Here is an 18,275-nt window from a genome sequence, read left to right on the forward strand (position 1 = left end):
GTTTTTTATATTGTGAAGCTCAAAGAACATTTTTGTATTTATAAAGTTATTAAATGTGAAGTACATTGTTTACGAAGTTTGAGCAAACTCACTGAACAATCTGTGTTTCTTGATTGTAGCTTCCTCGTGTGCAAAAACATAAACTGGTTTGTGATTATAAATTATGTTTTTGAGCTTCATAATGCTTCTGCATAAGTAGACTGAATCTTCACTGAAGATTCCAAAGGTTTCAGTACCAATTTCAGTGGTATTCAAAGGTTGTACATGTCATAAATAATGTGATTTTAGCACATTAAGTGCATTGTATGTGTTTTTAATAATGTCTCTTTTTTGATGTTTAGCTCCTTATTGCAGCTTAAACCCTACCTTGAAGAATGGTGGAATTGTAAATAAAACAGGTGGTCCCGCTGGAAGTAAAGTTCGCTATTACTGCAAACCCGGCTATAGAATGATTGGTCACAATAATGCAACATGTAAGCGTCACCAGAATGGCATGTATCAGTGGGATTCTCCTGTGCCAATCTGCCAAGGTAAGATAATGCTTCCTCATTGAGTATGCTTCTATAATTTCATTGCACAGAATATTTCACAAAACAAGGATACAGCACTGTCAATACTGCTGTATGTTGAAAGACACACTGGTATTGTGAGTTGATCCAAATGCATATTGACTTATGTATTGAATGTGTGCAGCGTTGAAGCATTAAGAACTATTCATGCAGTCAAATACAGACCAAATGAAAAATATGTTTTCAGAACTTTTTTTTTAGTAAAATACGTATCTATAATATCTACAAACAGTCCACAGCTCATGATATTGTTATATTACTGTCATGGGTTGACCCTGGCTGGAATTTAGGCACCCACAAAAATCACTAAAAGCTGGGAGAAGTCACATAGGCAAAACAAAACTCAACATGGGGATAATATTAAAGTTTATTACTAACAGGATAAGGGCTTGAGAGTGAGAATAAAACAGTCTTAAAAACACTTTCCAACCACCCCTCCTTCCTTCCATGTTCTCCCTCCTCCTCCTGCATCAGTGCAGGGACAGAAGTCCACCCACAGGGCAACAGGTCTTCCAGATCTGCTGTCCTGTGGGTCACCCTTCCATGGGCTGCAGAAGCACAGCCTGCCCCACCATGGTCTTCACCGTGGGCTACAGATCACTGGAGGAGAAAACTTCTCCAAATACTGGCCGATGTCCTCCCACTTCCCGTGCCACTCAGCATTATCCACTCCCAGGGCAGGCGTCCAGACAACCTCCCTAGAAGGCCCTGTTCTGACCCTAAATTTGGTGTAGACAGTACAGAGCAGACAAAACAACACTAACAACATTACGCTGTCTTTAACATCAAAAGGGAACTCAATATTTTCACAGACTGTTGTAGCAGGTCTGAAGGGGAAGAAGGAGATGAATGGCTGGAAACAACCGTTCCCTCCTGTTCCCCCAAAGGGCTGGTCCCAGAGGTAGCATCCCAAACCAGGACAGGCAAACAAGACTGAATACACATTCACAATGAAACTCATTGCTCCTGATGTTATGATGACATAAACATAGTATACTAATAAAGCAATTTGGATCCCTCTCCCTGGTCTTTAAAGAGAGCACCAAAACAGGCAAATAGTTCCCCATCTGTGGAAATATGAACAGGCTCAAATACAATATCCATGTGAATGCATCAAACAACATGGTGATCAGGGAGTTTCTGTATCCAAATAGACAAATGCTTAAAATGAAATTGTGATTCTGACTGCTCTCTGCGCGTCATGTTGGGTGCGAAAAATGTGCTGGTTTAAAGGTAAACCAGCAGGGGAAATGAACCCAACTCAAAAGAGAGAATATAAGTCAGAATAACAATTTAATAAAATAATACAATAACTACGAATATACAGACAAACAATTGGTTTTAACCCACAAAACCCAAATGTATAACCCAGCACCCTGGGGCATGAACAGAATGGTGTTCGTTGGGCCCCCTGAGTCCAAAGTAAAAGGAGATGGGAAAACCTGTTGGTGAGAGTGGTGGATGCAGTCCAGTCGAGAGTGGTGGCTGCAGTCTGGTTGAGAGTGGTGGACTGCAGTCTTCCTCTGGATCCCATGAGTGGTTAAAAAAGTTCCAAGATTCCAAGATTATATATGCTCCAGTTCAGGCAGTAATGCCCAGTACTTCCCTCAGGGCGGGGAGTTCCACAAAGGGTGTGAGGACAAGAGCATCCTCCTATCTCACAGGCCTCTTAACACCTAGTTTACAGCCTGAGGAGTCAGGTTGCTCTGGGCAGAGGGTGTAAATGCTCTAGTGATAACAGTTTCTGGGAAATGGCATGGAAGGCTATAGAATACACAGTTTTGGGTTACACCCATACAGTGATGAACTGGTCCCAGCTGTTCTAACCAGGACATTTTAAGCTGTATTTACAATTTCAACAAAATAGGTGGCTGTGGGTATGTAGATTTCTGTAAACAGTAGGAGAAAAAAATATTTGTGAGATAGGATGTTTAATCTTTACTATAAATTTCTTGTAAATTTAGGATTCCTCATTTAAATATGTCACTTTACCACTCTGGCACAATTATTCCAATTTGTATGTCTGGATAAGGCATATATTTTTCAATAAACTCTGAAATGGAGAGTATATTTCTAAATTTATTTAGTGCGTGTTAACCAAATACATACTTTTCCTTTGAAAATTAGTTAAAATTACACATTTTGTCCAGCTCATGGATTTCATTATAGGATCTTTGATTAAGTCTGAAATCTCTGTAAATCTAGTCCTACAGGGTTACTTTTGTAATTAATACCTTGAATGTGTCAGAATTAATGTTTGAAATCAAGTTTGATCATATTATCAAAAAGGGGAATTACTTTTTGCATATTTATAATACCATCTAATTTTAATATGAACACATCTAATATGAGTTAATCTGATTGGGTTAGAAGATATTTTTCAATTGCAGTCTTCTCTGGATGCATGTAATAATGTCCTGAACACTATATAAAAAACTTGACTCCTATCTGGGAAATTAGAACCTACTGTTAGTGCTTTCATTTCATTTGTGAAAGAAAAAGAGAAACATGAGTCATGCTACATTAAAAATGTTTATAAGGACAGAAAATAACAATTCTGCTATATATTCTATTCTATTGTATAACAGTAAGTAGCTGCTAAGAAGAAAATAGCTGCTAAGAGGAAATAGTATAGCCCCCAGTAATGATACTGGCAACCACGTATGTCATCTTAGCCACTGATTAGCTCATGGAGAGGTTTCCATGCAAGGAGAGAGCAGGAAAAGAAGAATAGGCTCAGGAATGAAGAGATGATAAGAGAAAAGCTTGGCAAGAGGAGCAGTTAGAATAAAAAACTGAAAGCAAGTTTTCAGGGTCTATATGGATCAGCAGTGGTGGGCTGCAAATATCTGGAGACTGAGACATGGTAGCAGTGAGAGTGTAAGAGTATCTGTCTGACAGGCATGAGCAAATACCCCTCTTTATCCCACTCATTCATCTACAGAGCTCAGCTTTTGACTTTGTTCTTCCTGATTTCTCCCATTCATTCTAAAAATAATTATAAAGAGCCTTGAAAAACCCCTGGCTGCTCTTCACCATTTGAGTTACTCCTTGGTAGGTTTATAAAAGAAAACTGGAGGTGCTACTTTAAGGAAGTTCTCATCTGGATTGTAGGTACTTGGAAAGCCTCAACACCCATGACAGAATCATGATAAAAATATAGCTTATGCCAATGTTTCCTGCTTAAAATGTTGATTTCCAAGACTATGGGTACCTCTGTGATTGCTGAAATGCATACATGTACATTGTGGAGCTAGAGATCCTTGTACTTTTTGCTGTTATTCCGGATCCCTGGCTGTGTTCTATGTCTACCTTGGGAGAATGGGCTTGAAAATATCCATTTGCAGTTTGCACAAGATGCGTGATTCTGGGACCTCCAAACTACTTCTTTACAAAATTAGGATTTCTGTGTTTTTGAGTATGTAATTAAACTTGTGCCTTTTACCCTCTTTGTAAATGTTATTATGCAAAAAATGTCCCTCTTAGCACCCAGTCTTAAAATCAAAATGTGAGGTAAGTAGCATAACTTAAATATTCCAAATCCCAGTTTCCTCTTATAAACCAATGATCCTATTTTAAAATATAAAACAGTTAGATAAATATATTACTCTGGACTAAAAAAGCCCAGAGGTTTAAGGGGAAACCTGGTAACAGTCTTTTAATATGCTAAAAGTAGTTCAAAAGAGGAATGCAATAATTGATTTATGTTCTTTCTAGATAAAGGAATTACAGCTAAGCTTACTTTAGTAGGATCTTAAGTTTTTCTTTATTTTTTTTCTTCTTTTCTCAGAGCAGCTAGTGAAATACTGAAAGAGATTGCCTGTGGAGAATGTAGAACTTTCGTTATTGGAGGTCTTTCAAAAACAAATTAGATGAACATTGATCAAGTATAATTTTGACTTGTGATAGGAGAATAAAGTAGATAATGGCTCAGAATATGGTTTTTTACACCCACAACCCTGTTCTCACTGTCTTTGTTTCTGTGTATATCCAAGTCTGAGAATTGGCATGGCTCTCTCCAGTGTTACTGATTGGATATCATACACATAAGCCACTCAGCATGTTTTTCATTTTGAATCCTGCTTTTAGGGACTTCTCTGTTTCTATCTTTAATTTTAGGGTATTTAAATGCTCTTCTCAGCACTATTTTCAATGCCAGAAACAGGTCCCTGAACAATAAAAGCTTGAGGATTGACTTTTGGGATTTTCCAGTGCATGGAAATAAACTCAATGTCTGACTATATGCAGTCTCCAGCTTCATTTCTGTATGCAGTGAATTTGCCTGCTTTTAAGGGTTATAGGTACATAGATATTTTAAAGACTTGCCGTAAACTTTAAATTCACAGGTTTTGATAAGGAATAAATGCAAGTATGACATGTAGAACATGAAAGAGCAATTAAAACTGCATCTCAGTTTCTAGGTCATAAAAGGCTTTTCTGCTTGCATTGGAAGAACTATATTTTTCTGCTGTGCAAGATAATAGATACAATTAAGTTTGACTTATATTCTTCACACTCTGAATGCACATCTCCCAGCTGCAACCTGTCAGTCTCGTCTAATCATTGACCTAAGTATTTTGACAGTTCCTTAAGTCAGAAGATTTTCTCACACCATTTTTTATTGTTTAACAGTCATATGGGAAGCTGGGAGTTTGGTTGTAACACAGTAGTGACATTATTTCCACCGTCCAAAGACAACACGCCCTTTCAGTCAGTTTACTTCAGCTAACTTTACTTTAAATGTCAAAGTACTTGCTGGTTAGTGAAACTGTCCTTGCTGATATGTTTTGTTTGGACACTGCTGTTCTAAAAGCCATTATCAGCCTCAATAAATTAGTAGCAGCAGGAATATTTTTTTCCAATCACAGTTTCAGGGAGAGAAACAAACAACAAATAAACAGATAAGAGTGTAAAAGGAACTGTACCAAACTGCTTTTATGATTAGTAGCTAAAGCAGCAGTGAGAGTAGCCTGACAATATAAAGAGAGTAGCAGAACAAGATTCAGCAACAACTGAGGAAAGAAAGAGACAGTAAAGGGCTGAGGTACACACTGAGAATGAAAGTACTGAACTGTGGCAGGTAAGTATAGATTTTGAGGTTCTTTAGAATACTGGGCATCACATCAAACCTGACATAACTGAGAGGCCCACCTGGGTGTGACCAGGCATTGAACATCTTTTATTCCTTAAAATAACTTGCATGTAAGAGCTACTCAGTCTTGAATTTTTCGATGAGTCTCTAGAAAGGTTATTGCCAAAGGTGGAGAGCAAATGCTGACAGAATCATTTTCTTCTAAAATGAACTAAATAGGCCTGGATTGAGAGGGTTTTTTGGTTTTCAAATGACATAATAAAATCTTCTTGTTCTGCTAAGCTATTTGAAGTTAATTCATGTTTGGAGTGTTTAGAGGGAAATAGACTAAGGTCCACCTGTGTGTACAGAGGGACACAAACATGGGATGGGTGGATAGACTCATAGTTTTGAATTTTGTTTTTATACAATTAAATGTATGCACACTTAACACAGAGATTATTATTTTGATATCAGAAAGGAGACCTGAAAATGTTGACAAAAAGTTAAGTCTTAACCCAAATGCATTCTACATCAAGCATTCAGACACATTGACACAAGACAGAAGATAATTGTAAGGCTTGTTAGGATGGGGGGACATAGTGCAAGGCTCTGGGGACACTGAAGCCTTTCACAGTAGCTATGACTTGAAATGGAGAATGCAATGTCATTTTTATGATGTACTAAAACAGAGTGACCATTTAACTTTCTGTCAATTCAGCAAGCAAATGAACTTTTTGCAAGTAAAAAATTCTGCTTACACGACAGAAGGTCAGAGTGGGTTCTAGTTGTATGTAGAGGATTAAACTGGTCTTTGGGGAAATAGATACAGCATTTTAACCACATGCAGCTATACTGACTGTTTTGAGTACACCAGAGCCCTGAAAAGATATCCCTCCTGCTCTGGTCCCTGAGTGGGAAAACACTTCTAATACAAAGACCTTCTCCCAGAAGCTGCAGAACTTGCTTTCATTCTTCCCCTTCTCCACTTTCTCTAACACGAATAAGAGCAGTAAGTGTGGGCCTCAAGAACCCTTTCCTTATCACCTGTCTCTACCTTCTCTGTCCCTCTACTATTCCTTCCAGTGGCTGGAGGCTGAGCCGCTACCCATTGATGGAGATATACTCAATTTTGATAAGACAAAAATGTTTCTGGTTAAGATGCAAAAAATGCCAAGAAGTTGTGTTACTAAGGAAGCAGCTTATTGTGGAACATTCGTCCAGTTAATCTCTGTACATAAATAACTACTTTCAAATAAAGCATAGCATTAAAATAAATTTAAAAAAATATATGTACTGGAGAGTTGCCTTTTTTCATTTTCAAAAGCAAGGGACCTGAGAGGTCAGATGGCAGAAGACAATCTTGACTTGGACACCTTTCCTAAAAGTGACTGAAATAGATAATTTTACAATTACACTCTACTCTAAAATGTATATTATGAGATACTGTTAAATGAACTCTGGTTAAATAAATAAATAATAAATAACCCTAAAAAAACCACACTAGATGCTACTCAAACTTCACTAAGTTGATAGCAAATTAAATTTTGTGAGCGTGAAAAAACATCTAGAGTTAAATTCAGAAGGTGCAAAAAAAGAGTGAAAATTATTCAGTAAATAATTTCCTTCATGATATGGAAAATTAGTAAGCATGGATTCACATAATATTTGGCATACTGAACTGAATTAATCAAGTATGTCAATAAGTGATAAAACATGTGAATAATGTCCTTAAGTGGAACTCTTTCCTATCTAGTCATTTATTCAGGTTCTTTTCTCCTCAGACAAAAAAAAATTAAATTCAATTATTAAATAACATTGTTTTATATGTATGGAACAAACAAATATGAATTTTTCTTTGTAGTAGTGCAGGATTGAAAGAAACTCTGAGAGAATGGAAGCAGACTATTAGAAAGCATTTAAGAATTGTCCAGTTCTTCCATTCTTGGACCAAATTACTTTGGACACTTCCTTGATTTTTTTCCCTAGCAAACAAACAATTACCCTTAGCCTATGTTGAAAATTCTCTCTCTACAGTGATTGGATTAAACTAAATAATTATTTATAAAATTTTTGTCTATATTAGATGCACTTTTAAGTTTTTATCCATGTTTTAAATACTATTGCATTTATTGGAATGTTGTAAATACGACAGAAAATTAATTTCAGTTGTTATGAATGGGATATGTCAAAATTACTAATCCATGTTTCTTATTTCAGTGGTGGGATGATATTTTAAAGATATATATGATATAATTCCAATTCCTTATATTTTTCTTTCCTTTCTTTTCAGCTGTATCTTGTGGTATTCCTGACTCCCCTGGGAATGGTTCAGTTATAGGTAATGAATTCACTTTGGGCAGTAGATTGATATATGAATGTAATGAGGGCTTCAAGCTAGAATCAAGTCAACAAGCAACAGCAGTGTGTCAAGAAGATGGATTATGGAGCAACAGAGGGAGGCCACCTGTTTGCAAATGTAAGTGGGCATATATTTCTCAATAATATTTCCCTTGATCTTTCTCAGGAAAATCTTTGCTGGTGATGCTTTTGTTTTATGTATACATATACCATGCAGTGGCCATTCAGGAATGTATCATCATTTAGCATGTAATAAAGTATTATAAAGGCCTATAAATTTGTTTAATTAAAAAATCCTTGTTTATCTTCTTAAAAAAATCTGAATTGAAATTGTTAGACAATTCAATTTCCTGTATATTTTCTTATTATGTGCCCTTCTCCATTTTCACAATTGTAATTTTTTTCTGTTATCGCTTCTAAATAATAAAAGCAAAAATTATCTCTTAAAATATCATTAGTGTAGATAATTAAGCCGGATAAGAATCCTTCAGTCTACATTTTTGCCTTCTGTCAGAACTAGCTAATGTGGTGCAGGCTCCTCTACCATATGACACGTCCTCTCATTTGCGTTGGGCTGCCGCTGCCTGTCTCTGTCCTGCATCAAAGCAATAATTAACTGATCTTGACTTCAATGTGACTTGAAATACTGACTAGGACATAATCTCAAAATTAATAATTACTATAATACTACATGTAAATTTTTTGAGAGTGGGCTGCAGCAGAACACCAGCTCTGGTGTCTGGAACATCTCCTTCTCCTGTGACCTTGATGTTCCCTCTGCTGCTCTGACTCTTTTTTCCTTCTTTCTCTGCCTGTGCGGAATTTTACCCTTTCCTAAACACAATTTCCCAGAGGTGTCACCATCATGGCTGATGGGCTCAGCTGTGTCTTGTAGTGGGTCCTTTGGAACCGACTGCACCCAGCCTTTCCTCACAGAGGCCACCCCTGGAGGTCCTCCCCACATCCCTGCCAACACCATGACTCCTGAATCCAGTACACTCAGTCACTTCTTCTGTAGAGATCTGTTTTGCTGTGATTCATTCTCGCTCTTCCTTCATATTTTTTGGACCAGGGATTCTCATTATTGTCCTATGGAGAATCTCCAATTGATCTACACCTTCCTTGAAGGGCAGTGCCTAAAACTGTACACAGCAGTTCCACAGAGTACATAAGGAGGATTATTTGAAACCAGCTGTGATCACACAGGCATGCTCTGAGTTCAGAGCCATGTGCAGAGGGAAGGCAGTGCTCCAGTGTATTGAACTGAGCTTCATTCTCTCAGAAAATTTGACAAGATACAAAGCACATAACTTGAATGATTAATCAGCAAAAATGTCAACAGACTGTTTTGAGGGAAGAGGCCAGATAAACTAACTGGGGATTAAACATACTGAATTAATAACACTATATCTACAGTGCAAAAAAAAAAAACCCAAAAACAAACAAAAAAACAAAAATCCATACCAAAAACCTTGTATTATTTGAAAAGATCAAACTTTACCAGACAACGACTACCCTGTAAAAAAAATTATTAAAATTACCACAACTTTCAACGTTAAAAAGATTTGTTTAATATTTATAATATCCTAACAAAACATATATAACATTTTTGTCTCTTCTTTCTCTTTTCCTTTTCTAAAAATTTATTCAGTTTGAAAAAGAATCCCATTACTTCCAAATCCACAAGTGCTAAATTAAAGTGCTAGTGATCTACGTGACAATTTAAGGTCAATATTTTCAAAATGGATTGCTATTTGGAAGCATGCATTCTTTACCCAAGATTTCTTACTTGTGAAGTGCAGAAAAGCTTACACAATCTGCATAAAAACCTGTTTTTTCACTATTGCTGCTGTAAGCATAAATGTATTTAGTCTCCAGAAATAGAAACATCTCTAACTTGATGAGAAACAAACACAACACAGAAAGGTAAATGGTAAATTAATAAATCCGTTTTATTCCCATGTCTATTAAAATGAAGGTTGAAATCAGTACATTTTGTTTTGCAAAGTATCTCTGACAACATAATGCCTGAGGCAGCTGTTTGAAACTCCTTTCTTTTCATTAAAAGCATTTACGTCAGATTTGAAGCATGAAAAATAAGATTTGTGATGGTCACACAGCAAGACACAGATGGATCATGAACATTAGGCTACTGAATTTAATTACAAGAAATACCAATCAACAGATATCTGTTAAGAAAGCTTAGCTGAATGACAAATAGGTATCTTGCTTCAGTTATTCTGTGGGAGTCAAAGAAACTAACACAATCCCAGTTGGAGACAGAATCTGGAATGGTTTATTGGACTTACATGCTGATATTTTAAGGGTCTGGAGTTTACATATTCAATGGATGGTTGAACTTATTACAAGTAGGGGGTTTCAGGGGATGAGGTAAGGGGAAAACCCAAATTACACTTTTTGGGGTCTTAGGAATTACGTCACAGGGAAAAACCACTTATTTTAGGATTACATTTTTGGAGATTTACATGGGGGAGGGATATTCAAGTTTGCAGAATACACAGGATACACAGGGAGGGAGAAGACAATAATGGATTTTATGAAGAGGCTTGATAATGTCACAGCACAGTGTCTCTGTATCTTGGAAGGACATTCCAAACAGGTGACATCCTGCCTGGTCCTCAAATGCAGGCTTTCTCCCCAGCTAAGGCTTTCTGCTGATGCCCAGCAGCTTCTTTTTCTGGTATCCAAATTTTGGTTTGCTACATTATTCTGCATAGATATCCCTAGCACATGATGAAGGGAACAGACTTATATCTGTATTATTATTTCATAGAACTGTAGAATCATATAATTGTTTGGGTTGGAAGGAACCACAAAGATCATCTAGTTCTAACCCCCTTGCCATGGGAGGGGCATGGAGGGAGGAACACCCTCCCTACACCAGGTTGCTCCAAGCCCAATACAGTCTTGTCTCAAACATTTCCAGGGGTGGGGCATCCACAGCTTCTCTGGGAAACCTGTTTCTGTACCTCACCACGCTTATAATGAAGAATTTCTTTCTAATTTCTAATTTCAACTTACCTTCCTTCATTCTAAAGCCATTCCCCCTTGTCCTGTCACTAATGCCCTTGTGAAAAGTCCCTCTCCAACTCTCTTGTAGGCCTCCTTTAGGTACTAGAAGGTGCTCTAAGGTCTCCCAGGAGCCTTCTCTTCTCCAAGCTGAACAGTCCCAACACTCTCAGTCTGTGTTCACAGGAGAGGAGCTCCAGACTGCTGATCATCTTCATGGCCCTCCTCTGGACTCAGTCCAACAGGTCCATGTCCTTCTTCAGTTGGGAGCCCTAGAGCTTTAAATCATGCTAATACACTTATTAGAGAGTGACCATATAGTAGTAACTTTACATATGAATACAGGACACTACCTGTGCAAAAAATTTCTACTGAAACTTGTAAATTAGTACATTACTTCTGGTGAGAGAAATGAGTGTGATATACAGTTACAAAAAATATCCCATTCAAAAGATGTAGCTATATCCAAGAAATCTGAATAAAACAAACAACTTTGGTCTCAAACTACAGATAAGCACCAGTTCTTCCATGATTCTCTCTTTACTGTATGCCACATAAACTGCTTTTAATACCTTTTACCCCAATTAATATAATTTGGATAATGCTCAAGAAGAAAGAATGTATAAGCATAAATAGAAATTTAAGGGTTTAAGTTGTAACTGTAGTTACCTGAGAAACACTGTTTTACCCATCATCAGCATTTTTATATGCCTGTAAAGTACACTTGTGAAAAGTCATAAGATTCAATATTTCTAAGATTAAAAAAAAAGATGACAATCTTTTCGTAATTTTTTCTATTCCATTTCATCATATATGATTTCAGTTTTGTCTGCTACAATAGAAATACAGATGCTCGTTCTTGCAGTGACAAGTCAAAAAGGGAAAAGAACACAAATGAAATTTCATTCCTTTCCTTTGGATGATATAATCTCTTGCTATTATTATATAAAATTACATCCTTATAGCATGATTATTCAATTTTGTTTATGTCTAATCAGTGAAAATTATTATTCCTATTACTTAGTTTTTTACTTTCTTTAGAATATATGGCATGAAGTGCAGAACAATAAGATCTTCCAAAGCAGAGACTGAAAAATGGAAACAGAAAAGAACTTAGCTGTTAATGCAAAATTCACTAAATTCAAGCCAAAGCAGCACTTGAATATCTAAGTCATTTACTGAATAGAGAAACTGGAATAGTATCTGTAACTATTTTGTTACAAAGTCATCTAAAGGTGTTGTTGAATCAATCTTTTGGTGGAATTAATCCCACACACTTCTTTGGTTTTTACATTCTTCATTTATGTTTTTAAATATTTTTCACCATGTGGGTTTTTTTCTTGTGTATATCTTTATCCTTCTGCTATGGAATTCCTCTGATTCAGAAATCTAGACTTTTCAGTGTTCTAGCAGTAATTTTCCATTTTCATCTTGTAAAGATTTTTTTTTTTTTTCTGCTTTGGGCACAAACTTTCAAAACTGATAGAAATGAAAACAGAAGTAGTATACATTTTTTTTCTGAACATCCTTGTGACTTTGACTACCTACATTTCATATGCTAAAGTGGCAGATAAGAATAGTTATCTTTTTGGGAGTCCCTAAATCTATTTCCTTGGGGTTTTGATTTTGTGGACACTTGACACTTTTTTTTTCATGAAATAGAAATACCGATCTAAGTCTTGGGTTCTCCCAAGAACCTCTTAGTTGATGTCTGTTCATAGCTTGAATGTGTTGCTTATTTTTTCACTGAATATTATAAAGAAACAGTTCTTCTATACTGTTCTTAGGAGTTGAATGAATTAGAAAGTATGAGTTGTGCCACACTGTGTCAGTAGTAAAAAATTCATTGTGTGATAGGAAGAAACTACAGAAAAAATGATATGAGAACTTAATCAATGAAGGAGGTCATACTAGGCCTGTTCTGAAGCAAAAGAGAACTTTTTTCTTTATTTAGTATGTAACCTTCAATGCTCTTAGAAAATTTGTAATCCCTTGTTCCAAAATTCATGTTCCATGAAAACAAACCTCAGGAATGAGTTAGCTTTGTACATTCCAGTACTAGAAAATTCTGCTAGTTTGAGATGTGATACAGTCCCAGTGTTTGCACTAGGGAGAGTTTAAATATGTATGACACTTTTAGAAAGACTAGGGTGAACATTAGCACATAACTATTTTACAAGTCAAGCATTACTTTATACATGACAAAGCAACACAAAAAGAAATGTTCTCTAGGCCAGCAGGAAACACCTTTTTTAATACAGGCATTTTTGCATGCTAGAAAATGTCTAATACAAATTCTTAAGAATATTATAATTATGATTAATGCCCAGTTTTGCTAGTTTTGCTAGACCTGCAGTAAAATGATTTACAAATACCTGAACACTTCAAATTAGTGATAGTACAACCTTTTTTGTTCCATGGGATACTTGGAAGCCTAAGGCTGCTTTAAGACATATGCAGAAAACAACATTAAAGTAGGATCTAGATAATGCAAAGCAGAACTTCCAGTTCTGTCAAGTGCTGTCGTACTTGAAAATAATAATAGCAAGTTTCTGCAATTGCGATATTTTTTCCATTATATACATTGTACTTGTCTTTTTTTTCTTTGAAAAGAATAATTACATTCAGAGTCACAATATTCAAGATATTTTTGAATAGAATGAGATCTCTTTTTTTTTGCTCACACAACACTAAAGAAAGACAAGCAAAAGCTTGCAGACAGGATAGCTCAGTAAAAGGGAAGAGTCAGTCTTTTGGTTTTCAGATTCTTACAAAATATTGATAGTGCAATGTGTTTGTTGACAAAAAGAGAAAGTAAAAAGAATAATGAAATTACAAAAACTTAATCATAATGAAGACTTAAAACTAAAATCTGAGCTTATCACTGCACAAATTCTTGTTAGATTTTAGTTGTTGGAGTGCAAAGACCTTGTTATATTCATTTAGTCATTGCCACTGATCATGCAGTAGACATTTTGCTTAGTGAACATTTTTCTCATGTTTTCAGTAGAAAATATAGAATCATAGAATATGCTGAGTTGGAAGGGACCCATCAGGATCATCGAGTCCAACTCCTGACCCTAAGCAGGACACCCCAAGAATCAATCACACCATGTACCTGAGAGCACTGTCCAAATGCTCCTCGAACTCAGACAGCCTTGGTTCTGTGACCACTTCCCTGGGTTCCAGTGCTCAACTACCCTTTGGGTGAAAAGCTTTTTCCTGATGTCCAATATAAATTCCCCCAAATCAGCTTCATGCCATTTCTTCGAGTTCTGTCATGAGGGTGAAAACTCTCCACTTCTCCTCATGGGAATGTTGAAATCTGCCATTAAGTCTCCCCTCAGCCTCCTCAGGCTGAGCAAACCAAGTGACCTCAGCCCCACATCATACGGCTTCCCTCCAGACCCTTCACCATCCTTATAGCCCTTCTTTGGACACTATGTGGTGCCCAAAATTGCACAATATTCAAGGTGAGGCTGCATCAGTTCTGAGTAGAGCGGGACAATCCCCTCCCTCAACTGGCTGGCGATGCTTTGCCTGACGCAGGACACGGTTGGCCCTCCTGGTTGCCAGGGCACTGCTGACTCATATTTAACTTGCCATTGACCAGGACCCACAGGTCCCTTTTTGAAGTGCTGCTCTCCAACCTCTTTTTCCCCAGCCTATGAACACAACCAGGGCTGCACTGTTCCAGGTGCAGAATCCATCACTATCCCTCGCTAAGCTTCATACAACTGGTGATTGCCCATCTCTCTAATTTGTTGAGGTCTCTCTGAGGGCCTCCCTGGTCTTGAGGGACTTGACAACTTCTCAAAATTTAGTATCATTGGCAAACTTACTTAGTATCCCTTCAAGTCCTGCATTCAACTAATTAATGAAAACCTTGAAAAGAACTGGGCTGAGGACGGAACCTGGTGGAACCCACTAGTGGCAGGTCACAAGTCTGATGTCAACCCATTCACTACAACTCTGTGCTTGACTTGTGAGCCAGTTGCTCACCCCTGCATGATATGTTTATCCAGCTGTGTGCTGGACATTTAGTCCAGAAGGATTCTGTGAGAGACAGTATCAAAAGCTTCACTGAAATCCAAAAAGATTGCATCAACTGGCTTCCCCTAATCAACTAATTGGATTACCTCATCATGAAAGGAAATCAGGTTGGATAAGCAGGATTTTCCTCTCATGAAGGTGTGCTATGACCAATTGCTGCATTGTCCTCCAGGTGTTTTTCAGTACTTTTCAGAATGATCTTCTCCATTATTTTATTGGGCACTGAAATAAGAGTGACAGGCCTGTAGTTTCTTGGGTCTTCCTTCTTGCCCTTCTTGAGAAACAGGACAACATTCGCGAGCTTCCAGCCAGCTGAGACCTCTCCAGATTCCCAAGACTGCTTAAAAATCCTTGAGAGGAGCTTTGTGATGACACCAACTAGCTCTTAGAGGATTCTGGGATGAATCCTGTCAGACCCCATAGGCTTGTAGGGATCCAGCTGGAGCAGCAGATCTGGCACAATTTCAGGGTCAACTGGGAGTTGATCATTCTCACAGTCATGGTCCTCCAGCTCAGGGCTGAGACCCCCGTAGTTCATCATCCATGTTGAAGATGGAAGAAAAGAAAGCGTTAAACACTTCTGCCTTGTCTCTGTCCCTGTTTGTAAGGTGACCATTCTCATCTTTTACGGGCCAATGTTATTTTTACACTTCCTTTTTGCCATTAATATATTTGAAAAAAACTTCTTTTATTGTCCCCCACATTTCTTGCCTGCTTCAACTCCAGTTGAGCTTAGGCTGCACAAATTTTCTCCCTACAGTTGCAAGCAGCATCTCTGAATTCTTCACGTCACCTGACTTTACTTCCGCTGGGCATACACCTTGCTTTTTTATCTTGTTTTCAAGACAATAACCCAGCCTGGGTTCATCTGCTTAATCTACTTGACTTGCAACACTCCTGTGCTCTTAGGAGATGATGTTTAAAAAGTGACCAGCACTGATGGACCCCAGCACCTGGAAAAACATTTTCCTAGGGGACTTTAATTACTGATTTCCCAGGTAGCCTGAAGTCTGCTCTCCTCATGTCCAGAGTTGAAGTTTCACTGGCACTTTACCTCCTGTCAACAGAGATTTTAAATTCGATGAGTTTGTGGTCACTGTGGCCAAGACAACCACAATCTCCACTTCACTCACAAGATCCACCATGTTGACAAGCAGCAGATCAAGGAGGGCATCTTTCTGAGTTGGGTCCCTTTGAACCTGTTCTATAAGGTTATCATTCAGTTTTTAAGGAAACTTCTGACCCAGATTGTACCTGCTGTGAGGTGCTTCCAGTTAATTTCTGGCAAGTTGAAGCCCCCCATAAGGACAAGGGTAGTTGATTTGGAAGTGTTCCTTTTTTCCTCAAAGAATAATTTGTCAATGTCTTCATCCTGGCTGAGAGGTCTTTAATAGACTCTCAGAGTGACATCCACTTTATTTGTGGATAACCTAGAGGCTTTCAACTGTGACATTGCCAGCTATGATCTCCACACATTCTAACCCTTCTATTACATACAGTGCCACCCCTCTGCCTCTTCTGCCCAACCTATACCTGTAACCTGTAGAGAGGGATAACCTGTAGAGCCTGTAACCCTCCAACAGGGCACTCCTGTCACAAGTCTCATCCCACCAGGTTTCACTTATGCCATGATGTTTAATCTCTGGGACTGGGCCAAAGCTTCGAGCTCCTCTTGTTTGTTCCTCATGCTGCACTGATTATTGTAGAAACATTCCAGGTGTGGTACATTGTAGCCAACACCTCTTGAGACAGATTGAGGGATCCTATCAGATCCCATGTCCTCAAGTTTTGGCACACCATCCCATCGTTTGTTACCTGTGAGCCTGGTTTTGTCTCCTTCCCTCTTCCAAGCTACTTTAAGCTCTATCAATGAGCCTCATTAACTCCTGTGTTAGAACTCTTTTTCCCCTCTGAGAAAGACACCTCCCATCAGGTGTCAGTAGACCAGATGTTGAATACATCATCCCATGGTCAAAACCCAAAATTTTTCCACTTACACCAGCCTCACAGCCATGCATTAATGTGATGGATCTGCCTATTTGGGCTTTACAACAACTCTTGTTTTATGGTAGTTATATCTCATTATGAATTCCCTGCTTTTGAATCTTTTCGGAATTACCAGTGTATATATTGTCATGTAATTAAAATAGGTAATATTAATCATAATTTCAAATTATAATTATGTTTTCTGACCTATATTTTATGTAAATCAATATTATTCATACATTTTTGTATAAAAATGCATAGAGAAATAAGAGAACATCTTCACATCTGTGAGAAGTTGAGATAATCCCTTATAGAGTTTCATTTATGTAAATGAGAATTTAAATAATGCCCAGACTATAATTTGCAAGACAGACAATGAGAGGCAAATTGATGCACTCATTCAAAAACCATGTGGACAAAATCAGGCATCTGTTAATAGTAATTTTTTTTGGTTTTTGAACTATGAGGAATATAATAAATCAAAATCAGTCCCTGTAAAATTAAAAGTTTTCAAGCAAGTTTTAGTTGATTACATCAACAGCCTGGAAGTTAATTTTGTACTCAGTAACATCTTCGATTAGAAATTCTAAAATCATATATCAGAATCTGATAGTTGTTTGTAAAGTGTGCTTGCAAATCTAAGTGTATTTATAGATAAAGAGAGAATAAATTGTATATTGACCTCAGAATGTGGAGGAAACATTTATGTGGCTTATTTATGTGTTCTGAAACAGCTGAATCTCTCGTCTCTAAGTGTCTTAAGATATATCCTATGGTTAAGACTAAAACTTTTGCTATTAGACTAAATAAGAGGCTTGCTTTCATCTTTGAAAGAACCAATAAAACTAGTGCTTGAAAGGGGGAGTGATAAAAATGTTAAAGTTGAGGGGCATTAAGCTCCTATCTAGAATATTTTTGTGTTCTGAAAGAACTATATGATTTTCACTACAAGGTGTTAAGTGGAGTGCTTCAATATACATATATTATTTAACAACAAATAAGAAAAAAATGTTTCTTGGTGGATAGTTTATAATCTTTCCATAGCTAGGAGACACAGTTTGGTATCAATACAAAAAAAAAAATTAAATTAGGAAGTAAGAAATTCTCCATTAACCTGGGATACTGTTCTTAAGTAGACAAAATATTGTTGTAAGACCAAAGTGAAGAACTGTTAACTTTCAAAGTTAATATGCTGGCAATCCTTC

The 18,275-nt window shown here is 37.3% G+C and overlaps 1 protein-coding gene across 2 annotated transcripts in view; it reads left to right on the forward strand.

Annotated features, from left to right (window-relative positions):
* Positions 1 to 18,275, forward strand: part of CSMD1 (CUB and Sushi multiple domains 1) — a 1,077,872-nt gene that overhangs the window by 995,244 nt on the left and 64,353 nt on the right. For both annotated transcript variants that reach the window (XM_064650377.1, XM_064650376.1), the window contains exons 49-50: positions 342 to 530; positions 7,934 to 8,119. In XM_064650377.1, the coding sequence (XP_064506447.1) occupies positions 342 to 530; positions 7,934 to 8,119 (375 nt within the window). The remainder of the gene's footprint in view (positions 1 to 341; positions 531 to 7,933; positions 8,120 to 18,275) is intronic.

This window comes from Pseudopipra pipra, chromosome 3 (genome assembly GCF_036250125.1).
Source record: "Pseudopipra pipra isolate bDixPip1 chromosome 3, bDixPip1.hap1, whole genome shotgun sequence".
NCBI classification, from domain to species: domain Eukaryota; kingdom Metazoa; phylum Chordata; class Aves; order Passeriformes; family Pipridae; genus Pseudopipra; species Pseudopipra pipra.